The sequence below is a fragment of the Dendropsophus ebraccatus genome, chromosome 9 (genome assembly GCF_027789765.1).
Source record: "Dendropsophus ebraccatus isolate aDenEbr1 chromosome 9, aDenEbr1.pat, whole genome shotgun sequence".
Classification (NCBI taxonomy): domain Eukaryota; kingdom Metazoa; phylum Chordata; class Amphibia; order Anura; family Hylidae; genus Dendropsophus; species Dendropsophus ebraccatus.
The window spans coordinates 33,413,565-33,439,982 of record NC_091462.1 but is presented as its reverse complement, the minus strand read 5'-3'; the positions used below and the strand labels follow the sequence as shown (position 1 = coordinate 33,439,982).

Sequence of the window (26,418 nt, the reverse complement as noted above, 5' to 3'; positions counted from 1 at the left end):
TAGTCTCAACTGGGGTCACATGTCGCTGCAATGCTGTACAGATCACTTTACAGCAGCCCCCTCACCACAGATATAACAAAAAGTCTCAGCTTAGTTTTAGCCCCAGTGGTGAGAAGGAAAACTGCAAGATATCAGGATTATTTGAATAGAACTGAAAATTAGAAAATTTTTGTTTAAATGGAAGATTAGAAAAAATGTCACCAAAAATGTTTTAAAAATGTTTAACATAAAAACATTTAACTTAAAAGTCATTTTCTGATGACACTTTCCCTTTAACATGTTTTTGTCAGAATCCGTTTATTTCAACTAGGCAATCAAGCTGATGTTAAATAAGTTTCTAAAAAGTTTTAAAAATTAACTATAATAAAAGAGGGCTAACAAGTAGACCACCGGAAAAAAAAACAGCATCCAATCTTGCTTTAGTTCTCAAAGGATTTACAGTTTTCCCTATCTTTCCACTTTGAACAATCAACAATGGTTCTGAAAAATATCGAGGAAGGTTTTATGGGCTGATAAACTTATTGCATTGTTCAGATGTTATAGAAGCCAATAAAAATGTCATCAAAGTGGTGAAAAACTCATTAAATCTTGTATTCAGCCATCTGTCAATAACTGTCAATGTATTTTTGAATTACATCATAAATGCTGATAGTGTAGTATTCTCTTTAAATTGTGCAGCAACACAACAAATAGGTAAACTATGCTGAAGATCAAGGTGTACATAACAAATAAGCTGCTGTATTTTTCTAAAAATAAGACAGGGTCTTATATAATATTTTTTTCCCTCAGAAAAAGGACTACGGCTTATTTTTTGTGTAGGCAGGGCTGGTTGCAGCACAGGGCTTACCTGGGCAAGTGCGGGGCCAACAGGCCCTCTAGGGACCCAGAGAGGGAGGGGGCCCCAGGGCTCTAATGTTCAGCCGGCTCACTGTAATGCAGGGTGAGCGGGTTAAACATCAGAAGACACAGGAGAAGGAGCAGGACCTGCACAGAGAGGGAAAAGGGGTGAAGGACCTAATCACATGACCTGAAGGTCATACAGTGTGGAGATCAGTCGGACAGAGAGAAAGAGGGAGAAGACTGAGCTGTAAGTGCTGTGTGTTAGTGTCTGAGTTTGTCAGTGTCAGTCAGTGTCTGTATCAGTCGGTCAGTCAGTGTCTGTGTCCGTCAGTGTCAATGACAATAATGCATATTTTCTGTATGCTAGTGGTGACTCAAGTGATTGTGCATAGTGTGTGGATGATGGGTGCATAGTGCATGGATGAGGGGCCTGCTAAGGCTCTGTTGCATGAGGACCCGCAAAAATCTGTAGCCGGCTCTGAGTGTAGGTCTTTTTTTCGGATAAACACAGTATGCCCCTACACTCTAGCTCTACTCTATGCAGTAGCTAGCAGTCATACTGTATGTCTCACTGTTGTTAGGCTCCTGGTCTCTAAGTCCCTCTGTAGTTAGGCCTCCATACTGTTGTGTACATCCCCTCTGCAGTAAGGCCCCTACATACTGTATACCTCCCTTCTCCCTCCATAGTTATTCCCCAATACTGTATACATCTCCCCCAGCCACTTATTGTCAGGGATTTGGTCAGCTGACTTTAACTAGGCCTCATTTTTGGAGTAGAGCTTATAGTTCAATCCTACTTCAAAAAGCCTGCAAAATGACACTAGGCCTTATTTTCGGATAAACACAGAAGTATTCTCAGAATATACAAGTGACCATCCAAAAGATCAGGCTTCATTAACATTTAAAGCGACGGGCGTATCTGTGCCCTAACTTTGCACCACCCCTCTGTCCCTCCTCTCCACCCTCTTCATCATTAGGAGTGCTCCAGGCAGATTGCCTCCTGTTCCTCGGCTGTGGCAGCCCAGCACATGGGCTGGATCATTAGGACACCTGTGCAATGTTCAAACAGGAGTAATTGTTCCAGTGGCATTCCTAATGATGAAGAGAGTGGAGAGGAGGGACAGAGGGGTGGTGCAAAGTTAGTGCACAGACACGGCCATAGGGCACGGGGATGCAATTTTAAAAGTAATTTTTTATGACAATAACTGCATCACCTGCCGAACGGACTCCAGGACAGATCTTGGATTAAAAGCAGCTATCCGAAGGTACAAGTGGTTTTGGGGGGTCAGATTGTGGGTACAGAGCCGCTTTAATGTTTGGCCTTAAGGGGGTGTCCTATGAATTTATATCTTTTGATATGCATCATAAAAAAAATGCTATTTTGCCTAGCTACTGCTGTTACATTCTTGTTCTGGTGTTCACTGCTGTTATTTTTATTTTAATCGGCCCTTATAAAAGTAACAGCGATCAGAGGAGGCCTCGACTGATCAGGTCTTTAGAGCAGGCTTTAAATGTTATTGTTGTGGGCCGCACATCTTCCTGTGTAAACAGGGTAACGTGGGGCCGAAAAGGAAACTGACAGCACAGATGTACATATATCTGAGCTGTCAGTTTCCAGAACACAAGCAGAAGTCTATACTTACCAGCCACCCTGCTTGTGATCCGGAATGTGGGTCTCCAGTCCTCCCGCCACTGCTGTATCTTCAGGCCCCACCTCCTCCAGAATGATTGACAGAGGAGGCGGGGTCAGATGACTGGAGACCTGAATGGAAATTGTCAGCACATATATACATATCTGTGCTGTCAGTTTCAAGGGCTCCACAAACAATACAAGGTCATGCTGTGTGAAGGTGCAGAAAATGAGCTCTGAACTCGGTGATCGGTTCTCATTTGCGTCTGCTTGACTTTCAAAGTCTGTAGGTATTCTTTTATACAAACATTGCACCTTGTGGAGGATACCTCTGTATACACTGGCAAACAGCCTCAATGTAGTGCATAACAGGCTCCATGCAACATCTTTAGGCTATGTTCACACTACGTACATTTCAGGCAGTATTTGGTCCTCATGTCAGGTCCTCATAGCAACCAAAACCAGGAGTGGATTGAAAACACAGAAAGGCTCTGTTCACACAATGTTGAAATTGAGTGGATGGCCGTCATATAACGGTAAATAACGGCCATTATTGCAATATAACAGCCGTTTTTTTAAAATAACAGCAAATATTTGCCATTAAATGACGGCCATCCACTCAATTACAACATTATGTGAACATAGCCTTTCTGTGTTTTCAATCCACTTCTTGTTTTGGTTGCTATATAGCCTCAAAAATACAGCCTCAAATATACGTAGTGTGAACCCAGCCTTAGTCTGTGTTCCTTAAAGGGGTACTCTGGTGGAAATAATTAGTTTTTGAATAAACTGCTGTCAGAAAGTTATACAGATTAATAAATTAATTCTATTTAAAAAGTCTTCCAGTACTTCTTGGCTACTGTATGTCCTGCAGGAAGTGATATATTCTTGCCAGTCTGACACAAGGCTCTACCGTGAAAGGAACTGTCCAGTAGTAAATGCCCATAGAAAACCTCTCCTGCTCTGTACAGTTTCTGTCACGGACAGAGGTGGCAGCAGAGAGCACTGTGTCAGACTGGAAAGAATACACCACGTCCTGCAGGGCATACAGTAGCTGAGAAGTGCTGGAAGATTTGAGATTTTTAAATAGAATTTACAAATCGGTACAACTTTCTGACAGCAGTCAATTTTAATTTCTTAAAGTACCCCTTTAATATACTTTTGTTCTTATAACGTCATTACCCTCTTACCTTGAAATGACTTTAACCATTTTACATTTCTCTCCATCTCAAGCTAATTCCTCTCTTCTCTCTACAATATATATATATATATATATATATATATATATATATATATATATATATATATATACACATACAACTTTTACATATTGTATTTACTGCAGCGGTAAAGATTTATTTCTACGTTGTTGATTTTCACAACAAATCTATGACTTCCAATCTGGAATTACAGAGTTGATTTATACGTTCTTTAAAGTGACTCGTACAAGACGGATAAATTATAAACATAATTGAAATTTAATGTATGCACATGGCCGGTCAAGTAAAGCAAATGTCCTTAAAGAAAGATCAATGTAGGCAATAACGCGGCCATATCAGAAAACAGACTAATATCAATCTAAAGCCAGACAAAACATCCAGTTGTTTAAAAGCCATTTGGAGATCATAAATCAAGTCTTAAGGGTGAGCTTTAACTCGGAGAAGCAAAGAGCCAACCGGAGCAACACATGTGGAAACATCTTGGACTGTCTTCCCATTGCGCTGATATAAGGAAGCTTTGTTTGCATAGGCTGGCCTTCAGAGTTAATGTAGCCAAAGGCAAAGTTTGTTAATCAAACCAAAGGCAAAATCGCTTCCGATGCCTGAAATATCCCATTCAACTCACAGGCCATACTCTAAACCAAGGCAATCATGGCTTAGCCTAAAGAAACATAACTCAATGGTCCTGCCAAAATCTCTAATCCATCTTTCTTAACTATTTTATTTTGTGGTGCACTAGGTAGTCTCGTCTCTTGACCTCTCCCAGTCAATGACATAAGAGGCCCCTTTTCAAGCATGCTTTGTGCAATCTCTATGTCATCGGCTAGAACTGCGGGGGATGAAACAGAGCCAGATGTGTATAAGGAAGGAAAAAATCAGCCACAGTAGACAGTATAGAAAGATCAGACTAATTACGGCTAATGTCCGTAGATGCAGCCACTTCCATACACCAATGCACTTCCATTGATCATTGTTGTACAATCAGATCCACTCATGTCTCGAGAATTCGTATGAAAACGTTTTATATCTCGTCAATGTTTGTAAACTCTATGTAGATGTATCTTATTTTAGTGCATGCAGAAAGCTTTCCTCTATAGGTATTAGCAATAAAAGGCTTTGTATAAAGTATAAATAACTAAAAACATTTAACCCTCAAAAAGCAAATGATGTCTACTCATATATAGATCATAGATCACTTCATACTAGTAACGTCCCAGGTGCATCTTCTGTTTTTCTTTCTTGTCTTTGAGATTTAAGGAGTACTCTGGCGCACCCCCCCCCCCCCCCCCCCCCCCCCCAAGACAAAAACAAAAAACACACAGAAAATATACAACTTACCATCCCACTGGTGATGATCACGATCAAAATTTCCCGACGGGCGCGTTCACCCCATTTTCGCCCGCCATCCTCACTTCCGGGTCTGGGTGCAGTGAATGGGAGAGAAAAGGCTTCTGGTGCGCATGTGCACCAGCAGCCTTTTCATTGGCTGGAGCGCATCACATGGCTTCCAGCAAGCTCCGCCAATCAGGAGGGGGGGGGGAAGGGGACAGACAGCTTATTAGCACACATTACTGAGCTATATAACTTTGTAATGTGTGTTAATTAAGCAGAAAAAGAAAAAAACGACGCACCACCCCTTTAAGCAAAATGTACATTATTAAAGCGAATGTACCATCAAGTACCCTAAAAGATCGGTGTGGGGATGCTGGTGGCGCAGTCATTTTTCTGAACTGCCGCCCGGTTCCTGTGCATGGTGCCAGTCTATTCCTGAGCACTGGCCCCCAGTGTGATGACCTCACCACTGTTAAGCAGCTCCATTAGAATCAATACAGTTGCGTCACAGAGGGGAGGGGGTTTCGTCACACTGGGGGCCGGCGGGCCTGCACTCAGTGCTCTAGGGTGCGCTGGTACTCGGGAATAGAACGGGGGCCGTGTGCGAGAACCGGATGGCGGGTAAAAAAAAAAAGGATTGCGCCAACAGCATCCTGTGTACCTGATGGCAGATTCACTCTTAGTATTTATGACCTAGGCTACATTCTTATGTTCCGTGCATGGTCCATTTATATAGATAATGTGCTACAGAATTTACTTCGGAACTTTTGGCATCATCATTCATGATCATGCTGTGAGCCCCGAAATAGTAATATCTTCATGCTACTGTACTAACACTGGCGTATTAGTACAGTAGCACAAAGATTTAAAGTTTCAGAGATCACAGCATCATAATGAATGAGGATGTTGATAGTTTTCGAAGTCTGTTCCTTAGGGCCCTATTCCACCGGACGATTATCGTTCAGATTATCGTTAAATCGTTCGAATCTAAACAATAATCGTTCGGTTGAAATGCAGTTAATGATTAACGACCGAACGAGAAATCGTTGATCGCTTTATAAGACCTGGACCTATTTTTCTCGTTGCTCGTTCGCAAAATGTTTGCACTGAATAAGACGTCGTTCGGTTGTTCGCAGTAGATACGAACACAATAGCGAAGAAATAGCGAAGAAAAAACAATCGCAAATACGATCATAAGTAACGATTATCGTTCCATGGAAATGAGTGAACGTTTTAAAGTCTTTCGCAATAGCGGTTGTTTGAGATCGTTAATGATTATGCGAACGATAATCGTCCGGTGGAATAGGGCCCTTAGCACATTGTTCGTATATATGGACGGTGCACAAACTCCAACGTCATTGGAGCACTTCTGGCAGGGGTCTCACATCATGGTGCCAATAAATACAGATGTGCACAGACAGGGTGACGCACATAACACAGTACAATAAGGCAGAGATATTTACCCCTATTGTAAATAGAGAGTCAATGATTATGTTGTGTGGATGAGAAAATTACTTTAAGAAGAGTATATTATAGTTTCTTTTCCCAATGATTTAAAGGTATTGTCTTATGCCAGGTCTTTATTCTAATACATAGTCGGGGGTCCCAGACAGGCAGCGTCCACTACAAGATCACATATATTTCCACAAGTATTATCTATTATACCGCAGTATTATCTAGATTACCTATTACATATAAGCACAGGTTCAAGATTCTCAATCTACGCGATGGGTGTTTGACATGGATAATGGATTCATCAGTCTACTTAAACCAAATCATGATGAGGCTCCAATATAAATATATATTGGGGTATGTGGTAGCTTACTGATCTACAGATACCAGTTCCATCAAATCTGACCCATGGATGTACATGGAGAGCTCTGTATTACCCCCAGACTATACAGGTTAATTGACTACAGAATAAGAACACTGATTCCTATAACTCTATGGACCACGTTGGTGCCATATAAACAATTGTATCCATAAGGCGTGCCTTGTTTGTCTAATATCATAGTGTATATGTATACCTATTAATGCACTTGGCACATATAACAATATATCCCAGTACAATTAAAGTCTTGAATAGTCTCCAGTGTTTCAGGAAGATTTGTTTAGATGTGATTTTTGTGCGGATGTCATCCCGAAAGAATAAGCCCTCAAACCGTGAACCCAGAATCCTCTATTGCACGTTGGCCGGTGTTAAGTAAAGAATAAACTTTGGTAGAAATTCTTTGTCGCGTGTTAAATGACTCAGTGGCCTCCGAATCATTAACCATGGGAGCGACGTATAAACACGCAGCGTGTTCTGCAGCAAAAGGGTTAAAGGTTCTTCTGCTACAAATGGAACACAACACTATCTTCAGGGATTTTAATAAATGTAGGGAACACTGCTAGCAAAAGAGTTGCTGTCCAAATAGACTGACATACACAGGCCAATGTAGCCTCTAATGACAGAGTAAGATAATGACAGGCCCTACTCCAAATCAGCAGGAAGAGGAAGATCAATCTCGCTAGAGTGAAAGAAAAATGCTGCCTTTCCCCCACGTTCGCTCATCTCATACATATCTATCTTCAGCAGCTGCTCAGTACTGCAGCGCTCTGCATTAACTACACCAAGGATCAATAACAATTACACCTTCTCAAAAACATGACACATAGCGGGATTGGGCTGACATTTCACTTAGGCCTACACTGATCTCAGTTCATCTGATTCCAGCCTTAAATTCATGTCAAGCCCGGGTCTGCTTGGAGTAAACCCAGGGTTAAAAAGATGACAAAAAAAAATAAAAGAAAGAAAAAGGCAATAAAAACAACTGCGTAACAAGTAAACAACATCAACTAAAACATTCTAGTGTCCGGGGATTTTATAAATGAAAATATCATTTCCGAATAGATTTGTATTGTCATCTGTACAAAAGAAGAAGAGCTATAGAGTGTTATTATGTTCAATGACAAAGACGTCTCTGTAAGTGTACTTACGTGCTGTATTCCACAGTGAATTTACTTATTGGCTTATAGGGAAGCCTAAGACAACCTGCTGTTCGCTAACTGGTGGGGAACTACAAGTCCCATGGTGCACACACTGTAAATCGGGGTGGGTGGCTCTGCCAGTTGATACGGACACTTAGGTTATGTGAGAATGTACAGTAGCAGCTAAGAGGATGGAATTGGAAGTCATTTTTTTCATTATATATAAAGCGTGACCATTTATATTGTAGATTTATGAGGGAATTTTTGTAGATTTTTCTACCCTGACTTCAACAGAAAAGTAAAAATTTACAATAAATCTGTGATGAAATCTGCAGACCCTCAGCATCGCATTTAGATTTAGACTATGATCACACACACAGTCTTGTATTGGCCGTTCAATGGTGGCCATTTGGATATTATAAAATATTATCTGTTATTTAGACTCAAAATTATGGCCGTCCTGTAAGACGGACGTCAAACGGCCCAAAAAAAGACGAGGTGTAAACAAAGCCTTATTATAGCAAGCGTGTTAGGACTTTGATGCAATATAAGAAAAACAGAAAAAAAAAATGGCTCACGTGACTTGATGAAGCCATTCTGACCTGCTGAAAAATGATTGGCCGTCATATCCCCATTTATAGGACAATGGCAGAAAAAGGCCCAGTGGCTAATCATGCCTTGTAAAAGCCCTGTAAGGGGCCCTATTACACGAAACGATAATCGGCCCATTTATCGCTCCGTGTAATAAACACAACGATCAGCCAATGACAACGATCATTGGCTGATTGTTGATATAGGTTTGGACCTATAATTGTCGGACGCCTCATCGCTACTTGCGGCAGCAGTTTAAGCAAGGGCTGCAAGGAGATCGGTAACGATCGGTAGCCCTTGTTAAACGATTATCAGACCGTGTAATAGACCCAGTAAACGAGCGCCGATCTAGCAGAGCGGGGGTGACCGAGTCCCAGCGATATAATTAACTGTGTTCGTAGTAACTGAAGTCCAGATCGTTACAGATCTGGACTTCAGTTACTACGAACACAGTTAATTATGTCGCTGGGACTCTGTCACCCCCGCTCCCCACTACTCTTGGTGTCCCCTCGCCCCTTCCCCACTATATCTCCCCTGTAGGATGGACAGCTATCATGTTATGTTGTGCTCTGTATCCGGATGTGACAATGTTTTCATTTATGAACATGTGCTTTTGTTTACTATGTCACGTCATTATGACGTCACTAATTAGTTACTCCCCTTGCTGTTTTGCGGTCTTTCTGTACCTATTTAAACTGTCTGTATACACTACTACATTGAGCTGATGAAGGCAATATGCCGAAACGCGTCCTCCTGTACTGTGTGATGCTTTGCACATAATAAATAAGCATATATTTGAATTGGTGAAGTGCCGGGACTTTCTTCTACATTACGTCTGGGACGCCATCCCACCACGAGCACCACCACCGCAGCAGTGCCGTCTCCACCACTACTTCTGTTTTACACAGAGAGACGCGCGGCCGATTAGGGTGATTTTACTGGACAAACAAAGCATCAAGTCAGCCAGCAAGCAGGTGTTTGCTCGCTCGTCAGTTAAAAAACGGCCCTTTTACATGGGCCGATTATGGGGTAAATGAGCGTTCCTAAGAACACTCATTAACGATAACGGGCCTATATAGAGATGAGCGAATTTACAGTAATAACGCAGCCTTTTAACTTAAAGACGCTCCGTGCCGCTTCTCCCTGGGTGCCTGGAAAAGCTGGATCCAAAACTTCTACCAGTTTCCCAGGACTGGATCCAGCTTTTCCCAGCACCCAGAGTTAAAAGGCAGCTGGCCAACAAGCCCACTACCACTAATGAAGTGCTTCGCTTTGTTATTACCGTAAGTTTGCTCATCTCTAGTCACCCCCCTTACTCTATGTGCAGTTCTCCGCACCATCCACAAGCTTAGATGTTGCACATTTCATATATACCTGTACAACACTTGTCTGTGTCTTCTTTCTGCACTAAAATTGCTTCATTTCATCAATGGACAGTGTCACACAGGCGGGGCCTAGGCGACATTGTTATTTGATTAAATAAAGAGAGAGTAAGGTGGGGGGTAGTATCACTTTAAAAAAAATATTTTTTGTGAACCTAGGCCAAGGAGTTTTGTTTCCCCCAGAATCCTTCTAAAAATCCATATTGGTAATAAATCTCCATGATTTAGTGTGTATTTTCCATTGTGGATTTCTAGTAGTGCAGTATTTCTAAAACAGGATCAGGGTTCATTGAGGTGTGCAAAGCTGCAATAAGTGTCGGATACGTGACTCACCGTGACATCTATGTTGATGATGTCCCCATCCTCAAGAGGTCGACTGTAAAAGAAAGAAGAGAATGTCTCTTTTGGTTTTCATGATAACCTAGTATATTATACCACTTACTATTATATGGAAGTATTAAGGGTTCCATACCTATGACCCCCACTCTATGTGCCATTACTGAGGGGCACAGAGTAGGAGTGTGGCCCCCATTGACTGAGCCATCCATGTATATACATTTCAGTGAATGGCTGCCATCTACTACAACATTTACCACGGCCACTAAAAAGGCCAGACGTTTCTCTCTCCAAAATCAGCTGCAATGTAAAAAAGCAGATTGCTGTCATATCTTATGATATAGCCCTTTAAAAAAAAAAAAAAAAAGTTTCCAAGATTTTAAATTGTTCAGAAAAAAATACTATAAAATGTATGATGTGCGCTCAGCTGAGAGTGATTCTGGAACTATAAATCTGACGTGGTAATGTTAGTATACAGATCAAATAAGCGTTATTATATTTCCCAATAATTAATCCCTCATGCCTTAAGAGGATTATTCACATTCAATACATTTAGCTGTCAGGCAGATTGGCAACAAGATGTTAGTAACTGGGGAGTAAAAAACTATTTTAAGATTCCTGCTAGTTAATGGAGTCTTCCTTGCCTATATGCAGAAGATAGAAACCCTTCTCAACAAGCTGATAAAACTTGATAAAATGTATTATTGCAGATGGGGCTCTGTGCACATTGGCATTAGGGGTCTCCAATAGGGGTTCTGTTCCCTTGGCAAGAAATAGCAGCAGAGCATGCGCTCCTATTCCCCGCCACTAAAACATTGGAAGCGTCCAGGAAAAGATAGAAAAATTTGTGTCCACATAGACGGCCTGGACAGTCTTTGAGGGTTCGGCAGACTACAAATCACTGCTCTTGGCATAGGGCCTAATGGGACATGCAACATTTTGTGAATTTGTCGAAGGCATGTCTTGTTGAATGTCTTAGGATGGAGCCGGTTACTGTTCGCCATTTCTTTTGTACTTATTAATTTTTTTCCAAAATAAAGAATTTAAAAATAAAATAAACCAAAAACCTCAGCAGAACCCTTATGATTAGGTACTGGTTGCGTCATGTCTCAGTGTCATGGTTTCCATTTGGGGACATATTGAGATATTCAACCTCCAAATGATTCCGTTCACGGATAGAAAGCAGAAAAACTATTTTTCCTTGACTTTTAGGAAATTGCTTACAAGCTGGAGACTAAAATACAAGAAAACCTTTACTTACCTGTAAATCTGCCACAATTCTCCTTTCCCCTGCTATGGGGACATGTATGGTTTACAAGATGCTGTAACCAATGTGGTATGTGACTACTGAGACCAGTGATCCACTGGATCATATCCACAATGTATGTTGTATCTGATGTCATCACAGCAGGACCAATGCCGGATATCGGAGCAGAGGTGATTTTTTTTTTTACAAAATTTTCTGAACATCCCATAAAACCCCTTTAAAAGGGTACTCCAGTAAAAAAAAAATTCTTTCAAATCAACTGTTGTCAGAAAGTTATATAGATTTGTAATTTACTTGTATTAAAAAATCTCAAGTCTTCCAGTACTTAGCTGCTGTATGTCTTGCAGGAAGTGGTGTATTCTTTCCAGTCTGACACAGTGCTCTCTGCTGCCACCTCTGCCCATGTCAGGGCAATAGCAAATCCCCATAGAAAACATCTCCTGCTCTGGACAGTTCCTGACATGGGCAGAGGTGGCAGCAGAGAGCACTGTGTCAGACAGGAAAGAAAACACCACTTCCTGTAGGACATACAGCAGATAAGTACTGGAAGACACACAAATCTATATAACTTTCTGACACAAGTTGATTTAAAAAAAAAGATTTTCGCCGGAGTACCCCTTTAAGGGATCCAACACAAATAAAGGCAATTTCTGAAGATGGCCAAATCTGCAGTATGTGTTGCACCATATCCCACTACAAGGAGCACACTCATTAAACAATATTACCCAATAACTAGGCTTCAAGTTTAAATAAAAAGCTACCTATCAGGGATTCCATGGCAGACCACGTTGTTCACTGAGGTGCATACTGATTTGGGAAATCCTCCATAACCTAATGGGGACGGGTAAGCATTCCGACTGATTATATTTTGATGAACAAATGCGTCTATTTCTTCAGTTGTTATACCGACCTGGGGAGATACAAGGAAACAGACACCATGGCTACTGTCACTGTATGAAGCTTCTCTGGAAACAAAACCTGCTCTATGTCAGCTATATTATTTCCATCCGTGCAATAAGAAAACAAGCATGGTATTGTTTTTGCTTCCAGGATCTGTAATCTTAAGTATTTTAATTGAGAAAATAATATTATAGTTTTGTAGTTCCACATTCCCAAAGTAACTTTTCTATTATAAATAGTCTGTGACTAGTAGCATCTTGTATTTATAACTAAGGCAGGGCTCACACTGCGTTTTTTTGTCTGTTTTTCAAAAAAAAACTGATGCATTTGTGTGCATTCATTTTGATCCGTTTTTGACAAAATTGACTTCCATTATAAAAGAAAGGATCAAAACGCATGTTTTCTTTTTAGCGTACACAAAGATGTGGTCAACCACATTTTTGTGTACGTTAAAAAAATCATGCATTTTGATCCTTTCTTTTTGGACTCATTCACACATATTTTTCTATTAATCACGGCCATTGTTACTGATTTGCAACAACGGCCGTAATTAATAGAAAATTTACATAGTGCTGCCATCTATGGAATCACGCTCCGGCCAGGATCCCTAGTGGCCACAATAAAAACTGACATGTCACTCCGCCCCAACAGCCTTGACTGATAGAGCTCTCCCAGTTTGGTTAAAGGGAAATACCTATTAATCAAGGTTGGTGGTGTAGGGAGAGGCCACTGGGGGCCCACCATGATGACTTGTTGCTGAGGTAGGATGAACATGATGACCTTTTACAGCAGGGATGGGGAACCCGAGGCTCTCCAGCTGTTGCAAAACTACAATTTCCCTCATGCCTGGACAGCTAAGGCTTTGGCTGTCCAGGCATGATGGAAATAGTAGTTTTGCAACAGCTGGAGAGACACAGATTGAAAAAAAACAAACTATAAAATGTAGGCATGGTCTACCAGGAGTGGACGAAGATGTAATTTTCTAACGTTAGGACAGTTTAACATCTGTGTGCACCTTAAGGTTATGTTCATACTGAGTAATTTGTAGCAGATTCCACTTTCAAAAGTACCTGAAACCAATCCCCATTGAGTTCAATGCGAAGTCTGATGAGGATTTAATTTCTGGACATGCCAGCTCTCTGACGAGGATTCAGACCTTACATGTTGAAATTCTGCCTCAGATCTGCTCTGACAAGGGAATTTACAATGATTTATTCATCCATTAACTTCTAACCTAACAAACTATTTTTCTCGCACACAATAAAATGACAGCCTTAATCAACCCCCTCCCCCCCCAACTGTGTTTTGGTTTGTGATGTTTTTAGGGTTACTGGTCCTTTTAATAAAAAACTTTTTTTTCCCCCCCCCCTTCTTTTTAGGTAGGTTTTCAACCTATTCAATATATTAAAACTGCTGTAGAGCAACTACAAACCAAGGCAACTCGAAATACGTATATATATATATATATATATATATATATATATATATTTATTTTATGTTTTTGTTGTTATTGTTAGGCTGGGTTCACACTATGTTTTTGCAAAAAAACGGATGAAAAACAGATGCAACTGTGGACATTCGTTTTTCCATTGACTTCCATTGTATACAAAAAAGAAAAAAGGATCAAAACAGATCCGTTTTTTTTTTGACAGACACAAAAACGTGGTCGACGTTTTGATATGGTTTTTTTAGTAATAGAAGTCAATGGAAAAAAGGATGCACACAGTTGCATCCGTTTTTTATCTGTTTTTTTTTGCAAAAAACGGACTGAAAAAACGGGTTGCAAAAACGTAGTGTGAACCCAGCCTTACTGTTACACTTCGTAGCTTTAATTTGCTATTGACCCAATGGCACCATTGGGGTTCCTTTTTATCCTGTATGTATAACCCCAATATTATGACATTGCATGTATTCTTTAATTACATTTAGTGACCACAACTTACAGGTTATTACGTTCCATAAAGATCTGTCTCTGACAACACCCAAGTGGATTTATAGTTGCACCATTGATAACTACACTCCGTACCTTTAAAATTCTTCCAGCCATAAGTAAAATATGACGGGCTAGCTGACAAGCCTGACGAAGCCCTTGAATCTGATCTTCGTCCTTAATTTCAATGAAGTCTCCCCAGTCAGGCACAATGCCTGTCGTCACATAGTCTGGCTTCATTATATGCTTGGAGGAAGAGGATTGGAAACGAAGATCAGAAAACAGCATGACAATGGGATCATTTTCTCAGACAGTCCCTCCTGCTTCATGGCAACTTGCCCTTTGAGTTCGAAGAGTGACCTTCATGAGCCACCAAGCAAACCCTCAAGGCTTCTTCAGTGTTCCTTCCAGTGCCCTTTTGAACTTAACATTGCCTATTACAAGAAACTTACACAGCCTGTGAACTGCGCACAGCGGTACAAGAAAAATGTACACTGACACACATTTCCTAAAACGAATTTGCCAATGTAACAGCACCATGTCGGGAGACACAGACAGGTTTCTAGGTGGTAATACCGGTGTCTGGCATTTGTGGAATTAAAGTGACAAGAGTCACAGATAACAGAATAATATGCACCATACAAGTATGGCGTGTGAATGTAGTTATTACAATCCGTCAGGTCTGCCGAGGTGTATTGTGCCTTTCCCTTTGCTTTGTAATCCTCATAACCTTGTCATGTAAGTAAACACTTATGAGAAAACCTTCCTGCTCTTGATAAGTGACTGAAAGGCTGTCACAGTGGCTTTCCTCAATGCAGCGTTCGGTGGCAGAGGTGAAGATTATGTTCTATGGCAGATAAATAAAACTTGGGAAGTGATTATGTGTTATGTAGTTTACATCACCCACCCATGTTGCAGAGCAGGAGGAGCTAAGCAGATTGATATATAGTACTTATCAGCTGCTGTATGTCCTGCAGGAAGTAGATATGTTGCTCTCTGCTGCCACCTCTGTCCATGTCAGGAACTGTCCTGAGAAGTAGCAAATCTACATAGGAAACCCCTACTGCTGTCACTGTGGACAGTTTCTGACATAGACAGAGGTGGCAGCAGAGAGCACTGTGTCAGACAGGAAAGAATACACCACCTCCTGCAGGACATACAGCAGTTGATAAGTACTGGAAAACAAATCTGTAGAACTTTCTGAATCACCAAGAAGGACCACCCACTTGACTACTTATATAATTCAGCTTTACAGCATCGGTTATGTTTCATAATACAAGCATAGCCAAGAATAAAACAATAATTTTCAGCATTTCTTATCATTATATGTACATGGGTGCCAGGTAGCCCCAGCCAGACACTCGGCAGCAGCTCCATAGTAATAAAAATGTGTGTGTATGTATATATATATGTATATACATTATATACACACACATATATATATATATATATATATATATTAGCACATGCACAGTTTGCATATCTACTCTCTTGCACCTTCTTCACTCTTTAGTGTGATGCTCTATATGTCATAATATCTTTCAAATCCAGTTGTCCCTACACAGGAATTTTTCCATTTTGAATAATGCCTACCTATTAAACCTTGAAAATAAGTTGATTATAAGGTGTTCCCCTGCATTCAGCTGTAATCTGTGGGGAAACCTGTAGGTCACAGGTGTAAAAAAAAAAAAGTGGCCCTCTACAACTCCCATCATGCCTGGATAGCCAAAGCTAAGGCTTTGGCTGTCCAGGCATGACGGGAGCTGTAGTTTTGCAACAGCTGAGGAGCCAAGGTTCCCTACCTCTGCTCTATTTAAAGCAGCACAGGACAGGTCCTCCACAGAACAAGAACCTGGCAAATCCTGATTATTTTTTTTTATTCTGTCTATATAACCTATTTAAAGCAGATATGTGGTCGATCCAAAGTAAGTTTTTAATAATATAATTTTATATCCTCTAACTCTAAGGGTGTTTTTATATCTTTTAATGGCACATCCTGAGATATAGGGGTTTTACCATTTGGTTGACTATATGTACTTTTCATAGAATAATAAGAAAAGCGTAAACTTCACTGTAAAATGGGATCCAAATGCCAAGCCCAGGGGATGGGATAAGGACACTGTAATATCATTTACACACCCCACGACCTTGTATTCATGTGTTTTTTTTACCTTCGAAACACCACCACTCTTCACCATAGACTACATCTGATAATTCAGCTCACCCCCATTTATTCGCCCATGGGCAAAAGTTTATTAAGAGCCGTACTTTATTATGAAAAATTTGAGCCCAATCTCACTTATCCTCAGGTAGCCGAATAGAATAAAGACATATTGTAAAACCTTGCAGAAGGTCTTGGTAGGAGATCCGGGGCTGCTATAGTAACTCCATATGGTTCTGGAATGAGATGTTCACAAACTACCTATTCAAGTAATGTTCCAGGGTCCACATAATATAACCTATAAAGTATTACGAGGCCGCTCTTTATTCCATCAGTCACTCTCTGCCAGTCATATAACTTTTTGGAGAGGAACTTTCCGAGATGTACAGAGCTCTTGCTGCTATGGTAGGTGAATTGCAGTGCCTGCTGCCAGCGGTATATAATACAAGATGTATTATTATCCACAAGCAGGCTGTTCTTTTTTTTTTTTCTCCGGTTCAGGAAGATAGTAATGGTTAGCTTTAAAAAAAAAAAAGGAAAAACCTTATTACAGCAGCTTATGTTTTTCTTCCAAGGTAACCACATCAGCTTCAATATAGACTCATCACATTCTCACCAGTCTGCCTAATGATGAAGGCACAGGTTGGATATCGACCATAAAAACATCTTATTTACTTAAATCATTTACTAACATTATGGCACATTTTTACAAGTTCGCCCGCCACTTCCTTGGAGTTGATGCCCTCCTGCTGGCGTCTGCATCATTGGACAGATTGCCTGTAACTATCTATCGGGAAGCTGGGCTCACCTATGCACTGATTACCTATTCTTCATAACACTATCCGGCTGGGAGCTGAATACATGCCGCTCTGTTGTTCGGGATTTAAATCCCTGACCGGGATTTCAGCTCCTGGCTGTCAGTGGATGAATGTACTTGATCAGTAGTGCAGTCAACCTTTATATTGACTGGGAAAAGAATCAGATAGTAGAAATTACAGTTACCTCGGGAACTGGATGAGCCGGGGAAACTGTACCTGGCCAAACTATACTATAAGCGAAGCTTCTTTGTCTCCGGAAAAAGAAACATCTCCTTTGTTGAATGTTCAACTGCCTGTGTAAGTAGATATGATTGATTGATTGAGAGAAAACTCTATGACAGCCAGTCACATAACCTGCAAAGAGAGATGTGAAAAGACAAATAACAGTTAATATATCCTTTCATTTCCGAGGAATCGACACGTTAAATTGTTGTTTAACTCAGCGTTTGTCATTAGGGAAAACTTTGGGGGGGAAGCAAAGACGGTGGCTTCCCAACTGTACAAAAATTTTGGGTAGTACCCGGAATTATTGTCATACGCTCATATTCTATGGTTTTCCCACCCATGCCCTGGTAACCGCAATAGAATACAAAGAATTGTTTTGTAGGAGACGTTTAGGGTTGTGTCTGTCGACAAGCTGTTGACTAGAGATTAGCACAACCCAAGCAAGCTAGAACCTAATTGTTTGGCATTTAAATACCGATGGCTGAAGAAGTTGGATGCAGCCCTAGGGAGCCTGGGAAAACATGGATACAGCCAGTGACAAACCACGCAACTGCTACGCACCCCCCCATACCCACCTGGCCGTTTCCATGCGGTCCTTTGTTTTCCAGCTTTTTAGCACACAGGTGACATCACTCATGTGCCAGGGAACTAGGAGAGTGAAGGGACGCCAGGGAACAGCCAGCTGAGTATGGGGGTGGAGAGAATTTATGGAGCCCCATACAGTTTTTTGCTATAGGACCCCATGAATCCTAGCTAATCCTAGCTAAGCGTCTGGATACAACCTATGTTGTTTTCACAGACTCCCTAGGGCTGCATCCAACTTCTTCAGAAACCAGTATTCAAATGCTGAACGATGCAATCCACTTCCCTGCTGTTACGTTACTGTAAGTGGCGTACCATGAAGGGAGACTACGCTTCACCGGGGGGGGGCCTTACTGGCTGGTCCTGTAGCAGTCGCGTAGTCTACCTACATGGTAGCTATGCCACTGCCTATATACATGTCTTCCCAGACTACCTAGGGCAGCATCCAACTTCTTCATCCACCGGTATTTAAATGCCGAATGTTCGGACTTGAGCATGCTTGACGTGTTGAGTAAGTTTAATGGCAACCAGAACAAATTATAATAACGCATAATTAAACTGTGGATCAGTATATTATATGCAATAAGCAGTTTCTTCAATTTACTCAATTTCTAAAAGGAACCATAGTCCCTATGCTAAAGTTAGCCAAACCCATAGTCAATGATGGATTTGGCTGACAGTATAAGATGTAAGTCAGCCTCCCTATTCTCTCCTCTAACAGAAGGTGTGGATAGAGGAAGGGGTGGACATATTGGGTCTTTGATGCTGCTTTTGTATATATAGGGATACACTGACATCACAGCAGTCTAGCTGCCGCATTAGGGCCCTATTCCACGGAACAAAGCGATAATCGTTCGGTTGAATAGCAGTTAACGATTAACCGACGAATGAGAAATCGTTGATCGCTTAATGAGACCTGGACCTATTTGCTCATTTGCAAATCGTTCGCATGGAATAAGACGTTGTTCGCAGTCGCGACTAACTCAATAGCGACAAGACGACAAGACAAGAACAATCATAAGTAATGGTCATCCTTCCGTGTAATTGGGTGAAAGATTTCAGGTCGTTCGCAATAGCGGTCATTTGAGATAGTTTATTGTTAACGATTATCCGAATGATAATCGTCCCGTGGAATAGGGCCCTTACTCTTCTCTCCTCCTAGGGAACACATGAATATTTGCATGTGTACAATCTAATTAGACCTCAGGTCCATACACGTAACCATATAGCCATCTCTCCCAATCCCCCTATAAACATGAATTTTTGGATTGGAAAGTTGTGTTAGGGTGACTGTTTTCTAATATGTATGGGGAGGGGGGCAGGTAACACTTGATATGCTGATATGATGCAAAAAATTTACATTATTATATTTTTTGATGTAACAGACTACACTGTGTACATTAGTGGTCCTCGGGTGTTCTTCAACAGTAATGAAGAGCATTGATATGGGTCAATATTGTTCTGGTTCCCCTTTAATATATACTGCTCAGTCTAATGAAATATTTGCTTTGATTTCGTCCCCAACAACTAAATGACCAATCCCTTATTGGCTTTGCTTTCTATATGCATTTTAATAAATAAAATGACCCTGGGGAAAAACATACATTTGAAATGCAGACATTATAATTTATAAAAAAAATAGCAAGGTACATAAAATCTATTTTTATAAGAAAAAAAAAGTCTGCAAATACACTCGGGTGAAACCATTAAATTTGTCCCCTGGCAATTGCAGTCTATGCTTCCAGTACTTAAGATGAAAAAAGTCACGCAGATAAACCTTAGTAGGTTGCATTATGGTAATCTTTTCATAACACTGAAGTGTTCTTGAAAAATCTTCCAGTGTATTATGCACACATACATTTCATTCCTCATAGAGTAAAGAAAGTCTTGCATTTCCATTTTTCACTGGCACACATGTATTTATTGGGGACAATCAAAGAAAATCACTCAAGCAGATATATTGTGTACATGCTCTGTCACAGAAAATCCCCCTATAAAGCACAGGTTTGCATAAAATTTACTATTGATAGAAAAAAATAGAGAAACACAAGGTCATTTAAAGATTAGCGCACGTCTCTAATTCTTAGCTGCGGTTTCCCAAAATGCAGGAATCAAACGATATTGGTCCCTTACTGGAATGATATCAATTGTCCAAAAATATGTGAAAAGGAACTTTTTTTGTTTCTAATGTTTAACTTTGGGAGAAAAAAAAATTAGTTAAAAGAATGATCTGCATAATTTTTTATGATAAATAATCCCCTACTGTATAAGTTTAAAGAACTACTTAAACTAAGGTATTGTACAGTAAAGGCACAATTAAAGGAGTTATGGCAAGATGCAAAGTTATCCCCCTATCCCCTTGGGATAACCAGCTCATCAGACAGGTCCATCCATTGGGACCCCCCACTGATTCAAAGAATAGACATCAAAATATCATCCTGAATGAATGGAGGGAAAGCAAACACGTGCAGCCAGCACTCCAATTATTGGGTGCTTTCAAACATTTGGACCCCCAACATCCGCTATTTCCACAAGGAAACTTTGAATTTTGTGAAAACCTTTTTAACGTGTTTAAGTACAGAGGGGAACCAGGGAATACTCCCTACTCCTGGCTTTTAAGTGTAAGTGCACCCAATGAGCGCCTACAGTTAATTGTGGTGCTCTGATTGAGAGAATGAGGAGCCATTGGCTCCCTGCTCTGCTAATAACTCAGGAGATCGATGAGAGAGGTGCTCAGCTATATACAGAAATCAGTATGGGGCTGAACACTCACATTTGTGACTGACCAGAACTGTGCAACATGTCAAAAGCTTTTCTTTCTAATTTTTATAATGACAGGGATACTTTACTTTTTCCACCTCATCTTATAAGGTCATGGTATACCATATTACAATTGGTGGGTGTGGGGGAATGAAGGAGATGTAGTCCCTCTCCTTCAATGTTTAACCTTATACACAGGTACTTTTAGCCACCCAGTTGTGCAGGTTGCCCAATTCACCTAAATTACTCCATATTGCAGTTTCCTGTACAACGGGTGGCTATGGTGGCCCCATGAAGTAGAAAACAGTAAAGTAGGCCTAACATTAAAACAGCACCTCATCTCCTTAATTCCCAGAATAGCAAGGTCCGACCAATTTTATGACCGATCATAAAGTGATGGCATATCTTATAAGACCTCATACAATTACACTAAAACCTAAAAAAAAAAATGATGGTTGTCGGAAGGCAGGGAGGCAAAAACAACAAATAAAATTTCAGTCCTAAGGGCTAAAATTGGTTCTGTTAATTGACATTTTAACATTTCCTACAAAGAGAAGACAGTAAATATTTCATGCTGTGGATCCTTTATTACATAAAGAATGGATGCAGCGTACAGCAGACACATATTACACAATGAGAAAAGATAGAGATGGTGAAGCGGAAGCATCATGAATAACCCTATTCTTCCAGTGTGTAGTTTCCGTGACATCACGAACAAGAATCGTTTTCATGCTGAGCATTTGCACTGTCAATATAATGTGTTTTATGTACATGACTCTCGGCTTCATGAGCTCTCAACAATCCCTTCATCTTTCCTCTGTCCAAATCACAGCTCTTTGAAGCTCCCCTCCTAGGCCAGCTCTAATACTCCACTTTCTAGATAAGATCATATGGGAGTTTATAATTAACTTTCCTATTTACTGAAACGGTGGCAGGGAAACACATCAACATGTGTACGGAGAGAACAAGACCCACTGATCTCATGTAGACATGCCCATGAATCGATCAAACTAAGTGACCTTTCCAAACCATGTTCAAATGATGAAAAGAGAGACTATTCATATGTTAGAGCTTTCGGTAATTTGGGTATATTCTGTCTATCTGTGACTATCATGAGTGCCCTTTTAAAATTTAAGGGGCAATTTTGGAAAGAAAAAGTAATATTCATAATTCAAAAGGTAATGTATCAGATGCACCATACTGTTACTCCATCTACATTGTGCCTCCTTTCATCTACTACTTGCAATACACTTGTGGTAAAGCCCCCCCAACCTTGTGTTGTCTAATGTCACAGATACTTTCAACTTATTTTTCCATGTAAATTTTATTCCATCCTAGTCTGACCTCAGGAGACTCTTAACATGTCATAATAACCACTATTTTCTCCAGTAGTAAAGAATTGTTGGCAAAAAAAGCTAAACAAAAACTAACTTGGATTGTCGAAAACGCTTTACCAATGTTATTGACTTTGCCTGGCACAAGTTTGACCCAAAACTTTGGGCATGTGGTAAAATTCTAAATTGTATACATGGCCAATGGCGGCCATCCATCTCTCTCCCACCAACTAATGTTGTCAGAAAGGAGAATGCACACTATGATCCTTTTTTTTCCAGTTGGGAAGAAGCTAAAAAAAATTGAACAGTTTTTTTTTTTTTGAGACCCTATGCAGAATTACGTTGTTTGTGGTTGCAGACTACAAACAAGTTTCATGTCCTATCACCAGGAATCCAGTACCCATAACTTGCTACCAGCCAATTTTACAGTAATTTCTGAAGAGGCAATAAGGTCCACATGGACATCAAATTGGTGCACCTCTTGCTCTGTATAAACCAGTGTGAAAAAAAAAAAGTTTCCATGAAAAAGACCTTGACGCGATGTGCAAAAAAAAGCCATTTTATACATCTACCTTAATGATTTATCTGATTTACTGATGTCAATTTGGACAAAATTGGATTTTTATCCTGGACATCACCAGAGTTTGACATTGTAAAAATTGTGGTCTTCCATTACATTTCTAATAGTGTAGTCCCTAACCCAAGAACAACCACTATAGATAAAGGGCCGTATTACAATGGAAAAATGGTTAGATCATTCCGATTTAAACGATAATCGTTTAGTTTAATAGCAGACAACGATTAAAAGACCAACGAGAAATCGTTGATCGTTTGATAGGATCTGGACCTATTTTCATTGTTAAACGTTCACAAATCGTTATAACATGTGATACCCTGGTCTGTCAGCAAGGAAAGGACGAGCGCAAGAATGACCACAAGTAACAATCATCATCCTGTATAATAGGGTGAACGATTTAAAGGGAAACTCTAGGTAGAGGTTAAAAAATGAAACTTCTGCAGAAGCATAACGCATTAATTACCTGTCTATCCCAGTTTTTAAACTACCAAAAATCCATTTGTTTTGTGTGTGTGTGTGGGGGGGGCTGTTTGTTCTGTATTGTGTTTCTATCCTTCCAGGTTGAGCAGTTTCTAGAATGCAATGCTTTCCCTCAGGTGATCATCACAGTCCCCCACCCATCACAACCAGTAAAATTAGTGCTGTACCTGCTTCTGGCCATTCAGAGATGGTGGATCACTCAGGGCATTGGGGGATCCAGCCAAGCCTCCTGTGAGATCACGCCCTGCCCCCTGTCTGCATCATCAGCCTGTGCTCAGCAAACACACACAATGTGAGACAGAGGCATGAAAGATTTGTCTCCTAAGGGGGGATAACAGAAGGAGCAGGAGACAATGTGGATTGGCACAGGGGCCATTTTTTTCACTTTACGGATTTCTATCAGCTACCAGTGTGGCAGAATTGCACAGATACGGTATTACATTGTATAGACAAATCTATATAACTTTTAATGCACTTTTAATAGAAAACAAGTTTTTCTTATCCGGAGTCCCCCTTTAAAATCGTTCATCATATCGATCGTTTGAGACCGTTAATCGATGAAAAATCCTCCACTGTAATACCATTCATATACTCCATTTTCTGTTGTAGTATACTGGTCACAAACCGTACCACGGCAACATTGTTCTTTTTAGTTTGCCATTTCCTTGTCATTTACGAACGGTGAAACAATAGAATTGGACAGGTAAAATCCCACCTATCCAATCAATGTAGCTCCATATAGAGGAGGTTGGGTAGTGTCAGGTAAGCCCCATACACAGTGGATATCAGCATCAGACCATCGTCTATGGGCAGGTTTAGTTACGGGGTCCTGATTACACACAATAGACAAGTGCTTTTCATTATGAAACAAAAGCAAATTCATTCCACTGACAGACGCTGATTACATCAAAGAAATTTTTGGAGCTGACCCCGTACCTGTTTCATCTGCAGGTTTAGAGCTGGAGATGTCTTTAAGCAATTGCAGTCATCATCTAACAGGCAGGAGTTTCTAGATCAGTGAAAGGATAGTGTCACAAGTCTCCCGGCTGCCCACTCACAGAGAACAACAAAGTATTGATATGATATAGCGTTACGGCTCAGTGCTGGTCACGCTATCTGCTGCATGACTAGCAAGGGGTTAATTGCTCAAACAGCCAAATAAAACACAGGGAGAAGCGTATAATTATAGAGACACTTAAAGGCCATGCTCAATTTTGTAGCTCAGTTGTAAGATCTACAAAGGAAGACAAGTGCAATGAAAACATGCATTGTTTTTGCTGCTAATCTGAATGCATATACAAAGGGGATCTGGTATGTACAATTTTCGGCATACAAATTTAGCAAATTTTAGCTTTTGCCAGTTTTTCAAATTTCTAAAAACTTTTCCCAAGTACTAAGAAAAGTAATGGGATTTAGCAGATGATGCATGGTCTCTCTTATTCTGCCACATTTTCTAAATTTGAGTCCACTATAACATAGATCTAGATCAGCAATAATTTTTTTTGCTTCTATACTGCTCCAAGGTGTATTATTAGAGAATAATATGGATATCCTTTTGTATACTTATTTTAGCTGATGCGCCATGTATGGGTTCTCCGCCATCTTGATACCGTCTATTCCATTGATATGGCTCTTCGAACACAGCCTACATTACCCATGATGCCGATGGCTTTGCAAAGAATGGTAAAGCAAAGTCTAACCACATTGCACTCTGCTTATGTTCGGGCATTGACAAAGAAGTTCTTTTCTTTAACTCACAATATAAAGTGTCAATGCGATCCTAAGAGATGCAGCTTCAATCTGTCTTCTAATAGGTTTCTCCCTGTAAATTACTAACTGCAACGTGAAGCTACATCTCATAGGAATATAATAGAAAATCTAAAAAACACAGATAGTACAGACAGGCTTGATTCAGTGAAGTTTATAACTGCTGCTCCATCACTATATGGACTGACTATATCCCTGCACTCCAGGTAAAGGGCGGAATCGGAGAGCTGCTACAAGGGATTTCATAGAGGATAATATAAACCTGTAGTTCACACAATGTCAGCAGCACAGGAAAGACTAAATAGAAAGGCCTGACTCTACTGGGGAATCATGATTTCAAAACCCAACTTCAATAGAAGGGCTTAAAGTGAATCTGTCCCAGGTCCTACCTAAGGTGCTGACATCATAACAGCATTATGGGCCCCTGGGCAGAGCTGTTAAGAAAGCCCTCCCCACAACCAAGCCCCCTCCTGTCGCTGCGCTGCTAATAGGCTGCGCTGGGGGCCTCCACCAAGCTGAGGGGGCCCAGGCATCAACATGTCATTCAGTCACTGTAAGCAACTTATGTGATGATGGTGGTTTATGTACAGTGCTGACATCTGTGTGACAAGGGTCTGGCTGTGGTAGGCCCCCTCAGTCCAGTGGGGGTCCTCAACAGCTCATTATCCTCCAGATGCAGAGCAGTCTTTCCCATTGGGCAGGGCAGAGGGGCCCCACCAGGCAGCCGCCTACCCTGCCCAATGGGAAAGACAGCTCTACATCTAAGCCATTGAGTGTCTGTAAGCTATGGTGGCCCAGTTCGTGAAAACAAAAAGTTTCCAATAAATTCTGATAAGGATGGGACACAATAACACAACACAATGATCAATCTATAATGAACTCTACACATTGATGTTGACAACATTTTTCATGGATAATTATTATAGACACATATTTAAACAAAATTACAGAACATCTATCGGAAAATTTTCTGCCATAAAGAATTCTTCCTGGTGATAGTTGTTGTTGTAACAATTTGTTATATTTAACAGAATCCAGCACAGAACTTCATTCAATCTCTGTGTTTGGTATAATTTAACATGGGGAAATTATTTAGAAAGCAGCAATACAAATCGGCGCTTGTAGGCTGCTCTAGGACAAACAAAATACTAGGAGAACACTTGGTGGACGAGACCTGTCTCATCCATGTAATCTATAATAATCAACTTTTTACATCACCATACTCTTGCCCTGTTTGTACTGCATGTACAGTCAATCCTTGGATTACGAGCATAATTCGTTTTACGAACGTGCTTGTAATTAAAAATCACTCGTAT

At 40.5% G+C, this 26,418-nt stretch overlaps 1 protein-coding gene across 4 annotated transcripts in view; it reads right to left on the bottom strand.

Annotated features, from left to right (window-relative positions):
* METAP1D (methionyl aminopeptidase type 1D, mitochondrial) overlaps positions 1-26,418 on the bottom strand; it is a 123,167-nt gene that overhangs the window by 41,925 nt on the left and 54,824 nt on the right. For 3 of the 4 annotated variants that reach the window (XM_069982921.1, XM_069982920.1, XM_069982922.1), the window contains 4 exons: positions 17,562-17,731; positions 14,495-14,644; positions 12,330-12,478; positions 10,299-10,341 (listed from right to left, as the gene is read on the bottom strand). In XM_069982921.1, coding sequence (XP_069839022.1) covers positions 10,299-10,341; positions 12,330-12,478; positions 14,495-14,644; positions 17,562-17,731 — 512 coding nt within the window. The remainder of the gene's footprint in view (positions 1-10,298; positions 10,342-12,329; positions 12,479-14,494; positions 14,645-17,561; positions 17,732-26,418) is intronic. The other variant, XM_069982923.1, reaches the window with a different exon arrangement.